Raw genomic sequence first — 17,317 nt, forward strand, 5'->3', positions numbered from 1 at the left:
AAGTTCAGACTCTTTCCTCCTGTTTCCAATGCGTTGTGCTGCTCAGGCTGGGCAACAAGGCTAATGTGTCTCAAAATTTCCTCTTTTGGGAGTACAGTGTCCTCTAGATTCTGAACAGGTATGTATTATTTTAAAATCCACAACCAGGCTTTTTGTAACAACAAAGAAAAACTTGCCTGTGTGAGCATAACAAGTCCTAAGAATAAAAAGAGAAATTTCCAATTAGAAGAATTACATTCTAGAGCCCTTCAGAAAGAAGTGGGAAGAGAAATAAAATGAAGATAAATCATGGAGTGTTACAACAAATTCAACAGCAATCCTACTGAAATGTGAAAGTGACTCAAGGGAATGCAAAAGTTTTGAAGTGATACAGTTCTGTGAACAGTGAAAAGAGAAAATGAAGTCATATCGACACAAAGGAACCATTCTGCCTGTAACAGGACAGGACAGAGTAGCTGCTAAAGAAGGATAGTTTGCTGGGGGGGGCCAGGCAGGGCAAAGGGGGTTTTCGAGTTCTAAATATCTCTTAATGATTGCATTCCTATTGCATTACCTATGGGATAATGTTCTGGTCCAAGATGGCAGAAGTTGTTGGCTTGCCCCTCGGTTCATACATTTCAATGTGTATCACTTAAAAAAGAAAATTGACTTGATTTTCAGTCTTCCTAAGACCCTATTAAAAAAACCAACAACATCCCCCCCCAAAAAAAAAAAACCAGAAAACAACAGCAAGCACTGGACAATATATTCCAAAAATTAAGCAAAGATTAACATATAAAATTATCAGAGATGAGCTTCTGGCCACCTGTGTTTTGAAAGTTTTCATTTTTTTCAATTTTCATTTAAAGTACAAACCACATTGTATTGTATTTAATTTGAAAGGTTTTTAATAATAAATCAGTTGCTAAAATATTGACAGTTAATTAGCTCATTGAGGGCCCAAAGAAGTGCTGGCTTTCCCCCACGACATACAACAGAAGCCTTCAGTGATACCACACAGAAGTACGCATCACTATGCCTTATTGCCACAAAAGCTTATGGCTAAGAGATTCCTGTGCTTTTATTTACTTTGTAAACTGGTAAACCCGGCTGCTGTAAGTGGCTTGGGTGGTTGAAGCCAATTAATCATATGCACCTGTATTTCTCTCATTAGGAAGCTGCGAAGAGATTATCCATCCAAAATCCTGATGAATTTGAGCACAGCCCTGCTCTTTCTTAACCTGATCTTCTTGCTTGATGGCTGGATTGCATCGTTTGACATAGATGGCCTCTGCATAGCTGTAGCTGCACTTTTGCACTTTTTTCTTCTGGCCACTTTTACATGGATGGGACTAGAAGCCGTTCATATGTACATTGCTCTAGTGAAAGTGTTCAACACCTATATACGGCGATACATACTGAAGTTTTGCATCATTGGCTGGGGTGAGTTCAGTAGATGCAGTATTTACTTAGCATGTATTTTGAAATGATGCTATATAAAAGCTCTCTATCACAAATGCAGAGCAGAATCAAAATCAGCATGGCGTTTCCTTCCCCCCGCCCCGTGGCAGTGCTGGCGTGCAGCCAGCCCTCTCTGTCGCCGAGTTCCTCTCTATAATTCCGTGCAATAACACCAGAACTGGCACCCTCCGCCCAGAGCAGCCCACAGCCCGAGGAGGAGCGGAGAGACCAGATAAACTGGTCTTACTTCCCAGAGAGGCCAGAATGGCAGAGGGGAAATGTTAGCGTCGTATCAGAGGTGGAGAACCATGGCACACATTGAGTTCAGAAACTCTTGCAGTTACTACAGAACCTATGGGGATCTTTGCATTGACTTTCAAAAAGATTTCAATCCAGCTTAAAGTTTCTTGCCAACAAATACAAAGCCTATGGCGGAATCAGAAACAATCAAAATTTCCTGAGCTTCAGCACAGTGTTTAAACCACAGAGAGATCCTGCCTGCCCTAAGCAGTGTACACTGCAGGACTGAAATGGAAAATGTAATACTGAAAAATAACTGCAAGGCTCAGGCCGCAAGGCTTTTATTCTTCATCTTTTTCTATATCAGGAATCTGTGCCTTCTGCCTGAATGCACATACTGTGTTTGAAATAATACAACACAATACAAAACCATTAACCTCATGGCTAGAGCACTGACCTCAGTCCAGCTGATAATTGATGTCTTTCCATTGGCAACTAGCATCCTATTTGGCAGCCTCAGCAGAGGACAAGGACTGAGTGGTCGGAAAAGCAAATTAACCTCTTCCCCTTTGAATCTGTTTTGTCATAGCAAGGATAAGACACGTGAATAAGGCATGTCAGGAAACATACGTTTCTTTCATGTGAGCTGTACCTCTCTGCACAGAGTTCTCTTCCACGTAGTTGTCTGTTATTTTCCCAAAATATTCCCTTTACCTTATTATTAAAAATATATAGTTTACTTTATTTTGTTGGACACATTTAAGTAAAGGATATATAATGCTATAGAAACAAAGAAGACATTAACAGCTGAGAGAAGCAGTGGAGAAATTACACGTTCAAGTTCAAGTTCCCCAGTTCCCCAGCCTAATCAAGTGACATTAACATCTCTGAAAAAAATCCCTCAAAAAAAATCCCAATACCATCCATCCATTAGATCTCATTTTTGTAATAGTTTATTAATCTTCTTCTGACTTTATTCTGAGAGCCTGTGTGCAATTGCAAATTTAACTTTGAGTAATTAAGGAAGATTATTCTACTTTAGTTTCCATATCAAATACTAAAATAACATTTTCTACCTTACAGAACATTATGAGGCTTATTCATTAACGCCCATTAAGTACTTGGAAAGTTTTATACATTTGTACTGTTAGAAAAATTGTTTCCTTCTACTTCTCTGTGCAGTTTTCTGACATAGAACTACCTCAGGATACTCTACTAAAGCAGTAGGGATGGAGATATCAATAATTCAGCTTTGCCTGGTGATTATGAAGGTTTAAGAGATTTGAAAGCAAACTACAAGTTTTCTCATGTTACAGGTTTGCCAGCTCTGGTGATAGCAATTGTTTTAGCAAGTGCTAACACAAATGCAAGTCATGTTTATGGCAAAGAGTTATACGGCAAAGATGCTAATGGGCAAGGAGGAGATGACTTGTGAGTATTTCTTTTAATCTCTTACAATTTAGCATTTACAGTCTGCAAAAAAAAATTAGCACTGGTCAGATTGCTTTGGAAAAGTCAGAAGTGCATTAAACAAGCAAAGTGGGCAAAATTGTCTTCTAAATTATTTGAATCTGCAGTGTGAAGAAGGCTATAAGAAAAATTGGAGGGAAATCTGCATTACCCAATGCCAGGTACAAACACTCCTCTGGTAAAAGAATAATTCATAAGTTTTGTCATGACAATAAAATAAAAATACCTGTTTTAGTTTATCTTAAATGAAAGCTATATCTTCTAGGTAAGAACAGAGAAAGAAGTAATATAAAAATAGTCTCCTTTGTAAATAAAACAGCCTTTTGTCAATGTAGTTCATTAGCTTTCTATGTTCTTCTCTTGATGTCCAGATAATAATCTCCAAATGCCAAAATTTTTATGTGACTGTTTGTTACTTCATTTTCTGTTCCTTGCCTGGCAAAGCTTCATCATAATAAATAAAAATATCATTCTGTATTTTTATTAAAGTATCATGTTAAGCATTCTGGCCATTTGCTGCTAAAGGAATAAGCTAGATTTCTCACATGGCTGACTGTCAAATGGCTACCTCAAAGGACTACCCATCCTGCTTCTTCTCCAGAGCTGTCTGAGTTCTCCTTTAGCTCAAGTGGCAGAAACTTGATTTTGGCACTGAAGATCCAAGTTTGCCCATTCTGTTACTAAAGCGTCCTATGCTTCACACAGATGAAAGTGGTGGAGCTACTCATACTGAGTCTAAACTTTCCATGATGGGATTGCAGTTCCCACAGCTTGTATCTGAGGTCAGATTTCCTTTTTAAATAGTTTTAACTAAAACGTGGTACAACCCTCAGATTTCTGACATGATACTACTATGTGCCAAAGTCACACTTAAGATGCCACTGCGCTTCATCCTATTTACAAGCAGAAAATGGACAAAGGTTTCATTTGAAAGTATAGCTCTGCATCAGTGGAATCAAACATAGACTGATTTTCCTTGTAGTCATATAAATAATTGAAGAGTAGTTTGCTTTATATAAAAATAATCATATTTTTGTATTTTTTTGCAGCTGCTGGATCAAGAATGAAGTTGTTTTTTATGTGACTTGTGCCGGCTACTTTGGAATCATGTTTCTGATGAACATTGCCATGTTTATTGTGGTGATGGTGCAGATCTGTGGGAGGAATGGGAAAAGAACTAATCGGAGCCTGAAGGAAGAGATCCTGAGGAACCTCCGTAGCGTGGTCAGCCTGACCTTCCTCCTGGGCATGACGTGGGGCTTTGCCTTTTTTGCCTGGGGTCCCTTAACTCTTCCTTTCCTGTACCTCTTCTCCATTTTCAATTCATTGCAAGGTAAGCTGAATTTCTGCTCTGTGAACAAATAATATTTGAGCTGTTGCTGTTCTGGGACATACTTATGTCCAGTTATTTGACTAGATAACTCACATCCAAGCTCTCTGGATCTTTAATAAAAATTATTAGCTTCCCCTTATGTGGAATAATGATACCAACTACACATGGGTTGAATATCTTAGTTAAATTAATTAGTTTCAAGGTCTTTTCAATAAAATGCACTTTATTATAAATAGTACTATTCCTAACTAACAGTCTGCAGTGATCTCTGTTGAGGTAGATGCTGTATGACCTTCAACATTTCTTTTCACTGATTATAACAAATATAGGAAGCCTCTTTCCTTAATTTATTCCTGTAGGGAGTCTGTAAAGCGCATAACTATTTTATTAAGGCATGAGAAGGTCATAAAACGAAATTCAGTCCTGTTTCAGTGGAGAGAGGTAGCACAGAGATACAGGATATTCTTTGGTTCTTTAAGGAAAATCCAGCGACTGTTGTAGTCAGCTTATTTTTGTTTCCTTTACTGAAGTTTTGAATATTTTACTTTTCCAACATAGTTCATCCTTCTAAAAATGCTATAAATTGTAATCAAATGGTTATAAATTACAGAAGTATATAACTGACATTTAAAAGAATTTCAGCTCAGAGCTGAAATTTGCGTACGTACCAAATGACGCAAGAGTCTCCATCTCCACTTGCCCTACCCGCTAATAAAGAACAACTAAAAACATAACAAAAAGAAAAACCCAAGAAGGTCATTGGAGAGGCATGTGTTACACCACACACATATTGAGATAAAAAATAAATTTGCCTGAAAAAAAACATAACAAAAAACAAATCAAAGAATGCCAGTGGAGGAGTGTGTGTTATGCCACACAAATATTGAGATAAAATATAAATTTTCCCAGGGTCAGCAAAATATCTTCCCTTTATGGAAAAAGTACTTAATGTTATGCTGTGTGGATTTTATCTGTTACAGTTGAGACATATTTACTGCGCTAAAAGATTTATTGAGCTTTCGTGGAAAAAGAATAATGTTGTGGGGTTTGGTTTGGTTCAGTTTCAACCTAAAATGCTAGGCAAAATGGCAAAAATTGTTTGGATGTGGTGTTCTTACTAAAGACTTTTTTTCCAGAGGACAGATTCTGATACTCCCCTGGCAGCATAATAAAGTATTTGCTGCAATGTGTCCGAGTTAGAAATTCAGAAGGGCCTAGAGAGATTAGAAGCATGGGAAGAACATGAAAAAAAATTAAAACTCTGAAAAGCATGCCAAGGATCAAATTCAACAAGTTGTCTGTAACCAGCATTTCCAGTGCAATCAATTAAGCTTGTATGTGCAGAGTGCACATAAGGTTGACCACTACTGCTTAAGTCTCTCTGGGGTAATAGCACTGTTCAATGGAAAATGGATATTTGGAAGGCAGTTAAGTCAGAAGATGAAACTGAAAAACCTGAGGAGTAAATGCAAAAAGAAGAAGAGTGATGAGCTTTTCACGGATTGTGGTAGCAAAGATGGCACAGAATATGTTCAGGCCTGTCATATCAAGCACAGGAAGATAACAATCCCGTATCTAAAAATGCTTATTGCTGTGTCAGAAAGAGCTAGGCAGAGCTAAAGAAACAAGAAAGAGGATGTTTAAAATCACATACAACTGGTGCACTGCACATGTAGCAGTAAGAGGATGGAATGGAGCAAAGAAAAAATTAGGATTTGTATCAGGAAGCATTTCCTAGCAGCAAAAAGCAGTTCAGTATGGCAAGTCTTTCATCAGTATTAGCATGAGCTTAATTATTGAGCCCTCAGTAAATATGTTTATTCTCTCTCGCAAGTTTTTGAAGACTGCACTGGTATTTTAAGCTATACCAGCAGCCTCCATCAACCTAGTTTTCTGTGCACTGGCAGTGAAAAAGTAAATTGCAGCAACTACTGGTGTTACTGTACTTTGCTATTTCATCTACATAGGAAATGACTTTTCTCTCTTTGACGCTCAGAGTGAAAAATCTGGGAGCATCTCTTTTTTGGCCGCTCATTTTATATATTTGCCTGGGCAAGCCAAATACTTTCAAGTCAGAGCCAAGCTAGAGCCAAGCCTAGGGTCTGATTTGGCTCTGGGAAACAAAACCAAAGCTGTATGACTAAAGCACATTGTAAACTTAATGAATAATGAAATACAGAGAAAAAAGTTGCAGAGACCAAGCCCAGACAGGGCAAAGGCAAAGTACTTAATGCAGTACATTCGTTTTGTATTACTATAGATATACACATTTTCTTTTTTAGCCATTCAGAATGTTCCAAACATTCACCACAATTTAATTAAGCATCAATTTAGTAAGTTTGTAGCTGTACAGAAGTCCTAAGAGGTATTTTGGGCCACAAACAACTGCGTAACTCTAAGCCTGTAAGAGCTGCTAGTGACTGCATTGGAATTACTCTGTGCTTAAAACAAATCACACAGAGAAATATTTTACTAAACGCAAACATAGTAACCATAATTCAACAGAGCTTGCATATGGGATGCATTAAGGTGTGTTTGCCTTCCTTAAATTGTGCTTCTCCTTTTTTTTCCTCCATCAGCTCTTGAAAAATTTTGCAAAAAACGTGTTTCATGACACAACCCTTACTAAAGTTAACTGATCTGAATGGTCACAGCCTGGCCTGACAGCTATAAGCAAATACAAGTCCAGTTCAGTGACAAGCATTCATGCAAAATTACACCTCAGCACTTTGGAGAAGGGAGGATAATTTTATGCTCCAGAGCAGTTTTTTCCAAGCTATACCCTGCCATTGTGTTCTACCAGCTGAAACATAGTAGGCATTAGTATACAGAGCTATTCATTGTGATCATAAAGGAACAGTCTTAGGGGATGGCACTTAACCCTGTTTGCCCACATTATGTAGCATTTATTCATGTTTAAGATATAATCATGAGGGATTTGGCAGTAACATTTTGCCATCAGGTGTTCAGCCCCAGGTTGGCTCTCTCCCAGTGAATAAGAGTAAAACAAGAACAGGCCAAGCCGGAGAATGAGAGAAGATTCCACAGCCAGTGCCTGCCTGGGAAGTGCCAGGAGCATATGAGATTTCCAACTTCTATATTTAGCTCCAAAGTATCTCTGTAGAATGATGAAATCATACCATACATCCAGTTAAGACCTTCTTTACCACATGGCAGATGCTTATCTTCTGTCTTGAAAATAAAGCTTGTACAATTGCATGAGAAATATGAACTCTACAAAAACATTCTTAAACACATTTATTGCGATTGCATGCACAAACCAGGTAATTTTCTTCAGAAGTAAGTAGCTGGACACCTAATTAGTGCTTGTGAACATATTCTTACCATTTTCATAATCATTTCAAGTACATGCATGTGATGCACATACATCCAAGTGTGCTTTTTCAGGGCACTCTTTAGTGCCAATTACAAGACTTCTAGTTTTAAAAGAATACAGCCCACAGTTCTGTAGATGTGGAACGGGAGGAGATAAAATATCTTCTTGCTAATATAATAGTGTCTGTATTTACTTTGCAATCTGGCTCTTGCTGTTGCAAAATATTCATTTGGTTCAAAGAAAAAAACCTTTCAATTATTTTCCTCTAAGCAAAAAAAAAAAAAAAATTAAAAGATCCACACTGAGCTGGATCTAAATCAACAGTGTCAATAAAAGGGGTCCTATTATCTCTCTTCTGATATCCCAAGCACTTACATAGCAGCTAGAGGATGGGACAGCTTTAATTAATTTCCATACCTCTTAAATGAGTCATAGATGACAATAAGAAAACATTATGATTTTCCTTTGCTTGTACTTCATAGTCTTTTGTTAGCAGATTTTAGTTAATCTGTTTGTCTATTTATAAATACATGCTTCATTTGCTTTTGTCACAGGTTTATTTATATTTGTATTCCATTGTGCTATGAAAGAAAATGTGCAGAAACAATGGAGGAGACATCTCTGTTGTGGCAGATTCCGACTGGCAGACAATTCAGGTAAAAGCAATTCACAGCTCCCCTCCTTAGATGCTGCAATAGTCCATAAAAGTCCAGGTGAACAGCTTGCTATATTATTTTTAATATAATACAATGTAAGCCAGAGATGTGGAAAAATAGATTAATCATAGGCTGTCACTTCACTCCAGTACTAACAATTGCCAAGGGGCTTTTCAGGTATCACTTCATAAAAATTCTCAAGTCTTCTCTTTCAGTTTTCCACTGAAAGCAGCTGGTAGATTTTGTGGTGCTGTAAGCATGGTTTTGGAAGGCTCTTTGGACCCTGAAAAAAAAAAAATTAAATAAAGATCCAGAGATTCAAACTCCGACATTCAAAAGCCGATCTTATTCCTTTTCTCCTACATTACAGCGTGTTGACTGAATTGTGTGGACTGTTAGGTGGATGTATGAGCAATTCTTAAAAGGCAGATAGAAACACTCTGACATCTTTTGTTTTTATCTTTGCCTTTTCAAACTGTTCTGTCCTTCACCGTATAACTCAGAGAGACCATTACAGACTCAAAAACATAGAAAATTCCTTTAGCAGAAGCCTGATTAGGTTCCAGAATTGAAATTCATCTTTATCTGCGACTCTCAGAGAGAAAGGAGAGCAGTTGGTTTCGACATTTTGAAGTGCAACACTTGGGACACTGCATTTATAGTCTCCTGCACCTTTGGCCATCTCGGATGGCATTAGACTCCTGTGTGTAGGCAACTGGATCTTGCTTTGCTGTCTGGTGTAATGATTTTGGACCATATAATTCTTGCTCATATGGTTCTTGCTCAATGACCACGGTTGAAATCTACAGTAAGGTGGCATAGGCTCATTGCCTAGCAAGGTAAGCCAGTCTATCCCGGGTAATAACAGTGCTCCAGATACCCTTTGGAAGTTGTTCCAGTGTAAGAGCCTATTGTGTTCATGGTTCGGACAAAACTCGTCAGATGTGAACTACTGAATAACTGTTATTCATTTTTATTAATATTGCACCAATATGCTAAACCCTACAACAACAAGTGCAAATCCACTAGTACGTACTATCTACCTCAGCAGATCAAGCCCTCGAACGATAAGACCTCTGTAAATGCTCCCATCCATCCCTTTCCTATCTATCCCTTTCTCTGTTCAGGTGATGAAACTTTGGCATCCTTATACTGCTACAGATCTTCACTGCTCTCCTGCATCCTGGAAAGCCAGATCTTGCAGTTCTACCATCCAGCCAAATGATTGTTAGAGTGTTAGAGCCACCAATTTTAACTACTGTGGTAAACAGCAAAGTAAATCAAGTTGGAATAATAATTGTGTTTCTTAAGAACCAAAGAGGCTATCTGACAGGAAAAGGATAGGCTGTTATAAACAACATTAAGAAATGCATCTGATACTTAAAATGTTCATAACTGAGTAAATTAAGCATTTAGTACCTATGGTAATGATTTACGTAAAACTTTTTAATCATTTTTAGATTGGAGCAAAACAGCAACCAATATTATAAAGAAGAGTTCTGATAATCTTGGGAAATCCTTATCCTCTAGTTCCATCGGCTCTAATTCAACCTACTTAACATCCAAATCAAAATCTACAACGAATACGTATTGCAAACGAAACAGCCATACAGGTGAGTTCTTGCACTGTAACACAGTGCATCTGTAAATAAGTAGTTTCATGTTAAAGGTACAGTAGGGATTTCTGCCGAAAGGTTAATGTAAGAAAATGTCACCAGTTCACATGGTTTCAGTATTTTTAAAATATATGTTACTGTTTAATAAGACTCAACCTAATATATGATACATCCAATATACAATTCTGCTCTGGGTATGTTCCCATACTAAACAAAGTAGGCGTGACGAAAGCAAACCTTACTTTTTTATAGCATTTTCGCCTCTTCGGCTAAAAGAAGGTAAGTCTTATTACCCCATTGTAAACACAGAGTAACCAAAAGCACAGGGAGATGACATTCATTGCCCAAGATGACATGAAAACTAGCAGCACAGCTGGAAATAGGAATCAAGTCTTCTGAACCCAAGTCCACAGTTGATTCACTTGGTCAAACTGCTTCCATTTAACTGTAACACATTTATGGGTAAAGAGACAAATGGAGGCTACTTGGAAACTGATACTGTGTTCCCAGAGTATGCATTGTCTTTCCCTTCTACAAATAGCATGCCATATCTACTGCTTATTTATTTAGATGTCAACAGTGTATGTAATAAAAGGCATCATCTGTATTCCACTCATACCATAAAAATGTGCTCATTTTAAGAACACTTTAAAGGAGCAAAAAAAGAGAGGAGCTGGAATGATTTGCAAGTCTGTTTGCTTATGTCTGAGATAATATTTCAGAAAATCACTTAAATAGTTCAGATTTTTTTGTTACTGCATTTTTGTGAACTCATGTTTTTGTCCTGTATAAAGTCACGTAATATTATCACAGAATCCTCTTCTGAAACATAGTGGAAATAAAATCTGTGCACATATTTAACACAAAGATGTATTTACTTGCTATAAAATATTTGTTAGAAGCAATGCTGAGATATGAAATACATGATTTTACTGGAAGGAAAGTTACGTTGTTTCTTAAGTATAATTATTTTCAGAAGTCCCCAGTGTCTCATTTATGATGGTACAGCCTCCTTTCTCGATATGTGGTATAGTTTCCAGGAAATACCTTCTTTTTTTTATTGATGATCATTACCTGGATCAGTTAGGCACACAATTTTTGTCTAGAAATCCCCTTTTTTAAGAATTACATTGTTATTTTCTCACTAACCAATATTCAGTGCATCCATTAGCATGAGGGGTTGTGCATCAGGTGTTTTAAGAGCGTAAACCTTTTTTGGTTATTGACGCTATATATGAAGTACATTTGCTTTGAATACAGTAAAAATGAGCGGTATCTTAGAAATTCCCCAGTGTACCTGAGCTTGCTCTCAGGACTGCCATTCACAGCCCCGCTGGGAGCACGCAGCTGGCGCCTGCCTCCCCAGGGTACCTGTCCATGCTGCCATCTCAAGTTTGATGCGCCACGCACCCAGCTGCCCTGAGCAAGCTGTCTTCAGCTCTCCCCTATGAAGTGACACTTCTGTCAGCAGTCTTCCACGAACAGCATCTATAATATCCACCGATCACAGTGCTACTGTTAATTTAATAGTAGAGGAGGAGAGCATCGTGCCCTTTCCGCTGCAGAGCATTCTCTGTTCTGCAGACAGAGAATTCCCATTTGTACTCCTGGTAGATCAACCTTTAGACCCTTGGTATTGGGATTAATGATAAAAATATGCTTAAATGTTTTGTTGGACTTGGGGCTCTCACAGTTAAGGAGACTTAGTGCTGGAGTTTTTGCAATGCGTTCTTGAAGCAAAACAATAGAACGGTTCCAGGTAAGAAGTAGTAAGTTAAAAGAAACTTGCAGTTAGGAACATACTCATGTACTTTCTTCAAAAGTGGTGAACTTAATCCCATGCATAAATTATTTCCTAAAAGGGATTGCAGTTTGTAACGCAATCATAGTTTGTAATGTGATTGTTTGCCGGACGTTAAGGGAATACCACAGTTTTCTCTATATTTTTAAAATATTAATACATTATGCTTTGACCTCTGAAAATACACATTTTATTGTGACACTCCAAAGGAATTTTTGCTAACATTAGGGTTTTAAATACTGACATATCTTCTTACGTGTTAAAATAATAGAAAATAACATTAAGATTCTGATTTTTAATACAGCTAAACTTCTCAGTTTGATGTCTTAGCTAAATTGCAGGCAAATAATGTAATAGCAACATGTCTTGGCAACTCTTGTTAATATGGTTATAATGTGCTCCCTGGAATTGACACAAGCATTCATGTGTTTGTGGTATAGATAATGTCTTCTAAGGCCCTTTCCTCATCAGTGGTGGAGCATTACAGGTAAAGTGAGAATTGCTTTTGTTGAATGCATGGTTTGAACAGGGTGGAGGGATGCCACTTGCATGATGTCCTCATTGACACAAAGGACTTTGCTAATCAGAAACGCTGCTTGTTTCTCACTATTACATCCTGTGCCATTGATGCTGAATCAAAGGATAAGTGTGCTTCAAACTCTGGGTGTCTGCGCTCTGCATGGGGCGTGAAGCATTTGGAAGATACCATTTTAGAAAACAGACCATGCCCTGACATTAATGCCTGTGTGCAGTAGTCTGGGGAAAGGAGATTAAGTTGGAACACCCATACACAAAGCATACATTAAAAAGCAAAAATTATCTGATTGAATCCTAGAAAATTTTTTAATATTTTTGAAAGTTATTACAGGAATTTTAAGATACCATATTTCTATTTGGTCTGTGGCCATTATGGAATTAGTCTTCTAGCCATTGCTTTTTCATATCCAGTCACACCCAAAGTAAGTCTGAATGACAAACTATATATGCCTGAAAGCCATGCTGTGAACTGCCGGTTGAATGCAGAATGCACTGATTGGGACACAAATATTGGGTGGACCCTACTGGGTGGACAAAAGAAATCACTTTGGCATCTTGTGGCCCTGCCTGTCTACGGGTCTGACACAAACTTGTTGTACAGAGTACTTAAATACCATATATAACACTTCTATGAATTAGAAGTTAAGATTATTTCTGCAGTGAATTTGGTGGTACAACTCCCATTTACTTCAGTAACACAGGATTTTAACCCTGTACTTGGGTGTGAAGCCCATTGAGCTAAAAAAAAGAGGGCCCCACTGCTTTCAAAGGACTTACAAAATTCCTGTGCATGCAAATTTCATGAGGAAATAGCTGGTATTTAACAATGTAATGATGCCTTGTGAAAAAAAGTGTACGTATTTGCAAGGAATTTCAAAAACCTTCCCTAAAGACTAAGAATTAACTTTTCATCTTTGTAATAAGATATTCAATATGTAGAAAAACTTGAAAATTTAGTACCATTGGCTAATAAATGCATACATTCGAAAGGCACACGGTACCCAGCAGTTTGCTATTGGACATGAAGTTATTTGCTGCGATTCATGGACGTTCTTGCGTGCTTTGAAAAAATCATTCTGATATGCCTGAACATGCCTGTTTCTTTTTTCATGAGTACAACTGTTTTGATTTCTCGCTCTGCAATCCATTTCTCCTTCATGCAACACTTTATACTCTTTTATGGCTTGGTATCATGACTTCTGCAGGGGCGGGTTACTTTTCTGTTTATTTTTAATTAATTATTTATTTCTATAAGAAACAAGTTTTGTATGAAATCATAGTTTAAATAATATGAAAAATTGTTAAGTGATCCTTTACCAAGGAATTTTGAAGGTGATTTCACCAAGGTCTTGTAAACAGCCATCAGAAACGTCACTTGTAGAAAACATTGCTTCACAGGATACTCCATCTTACTGTCGGCTTGCGATGGTCCAAACCTTGCCCGGCTTAAGAGAATTAATACCAGCTTTATTCACTACAGTGGAAGAGATAAGAAAGCTCATTAGGACAATGTACTTGAGAAAATGAGATACAGGCTCTCTCCTTCTCGTTGCTCACTACATGAGCTCTACCTACTGACCGTTCTCCGAACAGCAATACCGTTAGCTGCTGAAGCAGACTTTCCCAGCCTAGCTGGGAATTGCCTTGCTCCTTTTTCTCTTCAGCAACACCCTTGGCTTATAGCACATGAACTCTGAAGGGGTGCCAGTTTTCTGCATCTTTTCCTCCCCATGGTTGTTCAGGCTGTACCCTCCACATTATGGAAAAGACAAGGTGATGCTAGGCAAGCACAAAGTTTAGGTCAGTTTTGGCTCTGGTTAACTGATTTAAGATGCAAGTCATCTTCCGCTACATTCTGCACAAAATACTGTATTTCTGTGCATAGCTTAAAACCTCCACTGTTGAAATAATTAAATCCATTTACTGTCATTTTCCACTACTTTATTATATAAAGATATTATTTACCAGATGTTATGGAGGTCAACCCTTTTCCAGTGCTATCAAAATGTTTTTAGTTTGTAAGATTCAAAGCATCAACAGTAAATTAATATATTAAAGGGCGATAGGAGTCAGTTATACTTTAGGTAAAATAAAAGGGGGATAATTTCAAGAGAGACCTGAGAGGTCTGCCCACAAGACTAGGTGTCTGAAAAGAATTTAGAAGAAGCAATGCCAAGCCAAAAAGTTGTTTGCTGGCTTTTAGGGCAGTAATTTCATTCAGCAGTAGTGGCAATTGAAGGCATATCTATGTGGGAGTGACACACCTCTTAAACTGTGAGTTTGCTTAAGAAGCCCTAACTTCTTGTTGCCTTTTCCTCTTCCTAGAGAATGTTTTTCTTGACAAGCCATCTTCAAAATTTGCCCAGGAGGATGGAGAACAGACATCAATCATCCCTGTCCACCAGGTCATTGACAAGGTCAAGGGATACTGCAATCCTCACTCTGACAACTTCTATAAAAATATCATCATGTCCGACACATTTAGTCACAGCACAAAGTTCTAACTGGGCTTCTGAATTTTTTGGACCAAAGGAAGACAAAAGTCTGCCTGGAATTGAGAATACTGGATGTTGTAGAATGTGACCTGTTTAGTACTTTTTTCCCAGTTTATAATGTTCTCCAGTTAACAGCCTCCACTCGAGGACCAATTTCTCTACCTTTTTACTGTTGTGGAAAAAGACAATTTTCCACCACGGTATTGAGCTGTTTTTAAATGTGTACCAGCCAACATGATGCCTGGACAGCTAATTGTAATCCTGTGTAAATATTTTTTAAGACTGAAGAGCCACAAGCCTAACTCTAAATTATAGTCCAAACAGAAGCAAGTCTTGACTCCTGGAGAAAATAGCAGACATGTCACGCAGTACAGGCAAGCTCTTATTGAACAGTTTACTGATGGTCTTTTTCTTTTGAAGAATATGGATTTCCCCTACAACACTTGTTAGTTTCTTGCTTCTTGACTGTCTAGTGCTGTCTGTTCTTTATTCGTAAGTGAATAAACCCCTAACACCACTGTTAAAGGGTTATTTTAAACCATTTTTGACTAAATAGATCTAATCATGCAAATCTTGCTTACCAAAACTGTATGTGCTGTAAATTCAGGCTATTTTGTATCCGTGTACATAGAAACACACTTAATTACATAGATGTGCTGGCTGAGAAGGGCGTGCAGGTTGCTAGTAACTCTTGCAAATTTTAAGCCCATTGATATGTATGGAAACGGACGGTTGTACGTATCATTTGCTTCTGTGCAGAACAAGTACACAGGTAAATCCAAAGTTTACACAAAGTCATGTTTCAACACTTATTGATTGGTATGTATGAAATGTGGCATCTCCCATCGCAATTCCATGTTTAATGTTCTTTTTCACTAAACAAAAGAGAAGACATTCAACTATGTATAGATATATAAAAATATACCTAGATCTCTCTCCACACATTTTTATAATAATGCACATGGTAAATATGACAGAGGAAGCCACAATGTGTACCACAGACAATCTAAGAACAATGAATGGTGCTAAAACTTTAATATTTAAATACAAGCTGAATACTTTGTAAGCCCATGGGTTCATTTGTCAGTCTCTGTACTTCAGATATACTGTATGCATAGACACCTCCATCAGATGGCATTGCAACATTAGAATAACCTGGAATACATTTACCAGTAATAAATAAATAAGATCTTTCCAGGCACATAACGTTATCAGTATCAGTATCCCCCTCCTGCCCCCCGGTTGGTTGACTTGTTTGAGATTGTTGGAGGCACAGAGTTTAAACGGTGTTCAGGCAACATTAGGGAATTTTGCACTGCTATTCTGTGTGCATAACGACACTCTGTGTGTGTGCAGAGAAGAGACAAGAGCATAAAATGCTTACTTGTTTTAATCTCTGTAAATGTGTGACACATTAGCATGTGGCCGTGACTGCCAAAAGTGCATCTCTCCTCATGAAGCACATCTCGCCCCGTGACAGGTTTTGTAAAAATCACAACTGCACGTGTCGCTGAAAGCATGGGCCAAAACATCAAAGGTATTTTCAAATAATGTTTTCAGAGGAGAATGTCTCCTAATGGAAATCTTCATTTTTAAAAAGGCTTTTTTTTAACCAAAATATTTTTAGCCAAATGTTTAATTAATTGTATTCAGAAGGCGACCAGAAAGTTGTGCTGTGAGATTTTTCAGTTGCCAAGCAGGTGGATGTTCAATGATTAGGGATGTGGATTTGTGCCTTTCTCTGCTCTTTGCACGCGCCTTTGCGTGCAGAGATCGTTTAATGCTGTGACCGCACAAATGGTGTCTTTTCCCTGGCTGCAAACACCTGGCGGGAGGAGGATGTCCTGACGGTATTCCATCCAGAAACACTGCTGTCGCTACATGGACCTTAACGGAACCTCAGTCTCGTAACTGCAAATACTTACGTGGTGGAGTGAATGAAAGTCAACCCAGTTCACTTAAAATGTAATTATTAGCGGGGATGAGTGTTGTCAGATATCTTTAATAAGGGAAATAATTTAGGGAGATATTACGTACAAGCATTTACTGAACATATATTTTATCATCCCACTTGCTTAACTACTGTAGATAATAGTGTTCACATAGCAGCTTACTGTGAGATTTCTACCTGATTAAGGTGTTCAGAAGTGAAGAGAAGGAAAACCAAACATTCCTGAAAAAATGAGGAATCAATAAAACATAGTAGATTAGTAAAATATAAATAAAAAGCAAACACAGTATCCTGACTGAAGCTGAGCTGTAACCTATCAGTTTAATGTACAGCTACCTATGTTTTTGCTGATTTAAGATTTTTTTCTCTTTTTTTACTACCATGTAGTAATCTTAAACTGTCTGTGTCAGTTAGATGCTCTTGAATGCTCTCAGTTCTACA

The 17,317-nt window shown here is 37.8% G+C and overlaps 1 protein-coding gene across 7 annotated transcripts in view; it reads left to right on the top strand.

Annotated features, from left to right (window-relative positions):
- Positions 1-15,450, top strand: part of ADGRG6 (adhesion G protein-coupled receptor G6) — a 112,915-nt gene extending 97,465 nt beyond the window's left edge. For 6 of the 7 annotated variants that reach the window (XM_076333743.1, XM_076333742.1, XM_076333748.1 and 3 more), the window contains 6 exons: positions 1,154-1,422; positions 2,997-3,111; positions 4,200-4,483; positions 8,375-8,476; positions 9,937-10,089; positions 14,756-15,450. In XM_076333743.1, the coding sequence (XP_076189858.1) occupies positions 1,154-1,422; positions 2,997-3,111; positions 4,200-4,483; positions 8,375-8,476; positions 9,937-10,089; positions 14,756-14,934 (1,102 nt within the window). In that variant the 3' untranslated portion in view covers positions 14,935-15,450. Of the gene's footprint in view, positions 1-1,153; positions 1,423-2,996; positions 3,112-4,199; positions 4,484-8,374; positions 8,477-9,936; positions 10,090-12,333; positions 12,381-14,755 lie in introns of all 7 variants that reach the window. The other variant, XM_076333749.1, reaches the window with a different exon arrangement.
- Positions 15,451-17,317: the final 1,867 nt, after the last annotated feature.

The sequence above is a fragment of the Aptenodytes patagonicus genome, chromosome 3, assembly GCF_965638725.1.
Source record: "Aptenodytes patagonicus chromosome 3, bAptPat1.pri.cur, whole genome shotgun sequence".
Taxonomy (NCBI): Eukaryota; Metazoa; Chordata; class Aves; order Sphenisciformes; family Spheniscidae; genus Aptenodytes; species Aptenodytes patagonicus.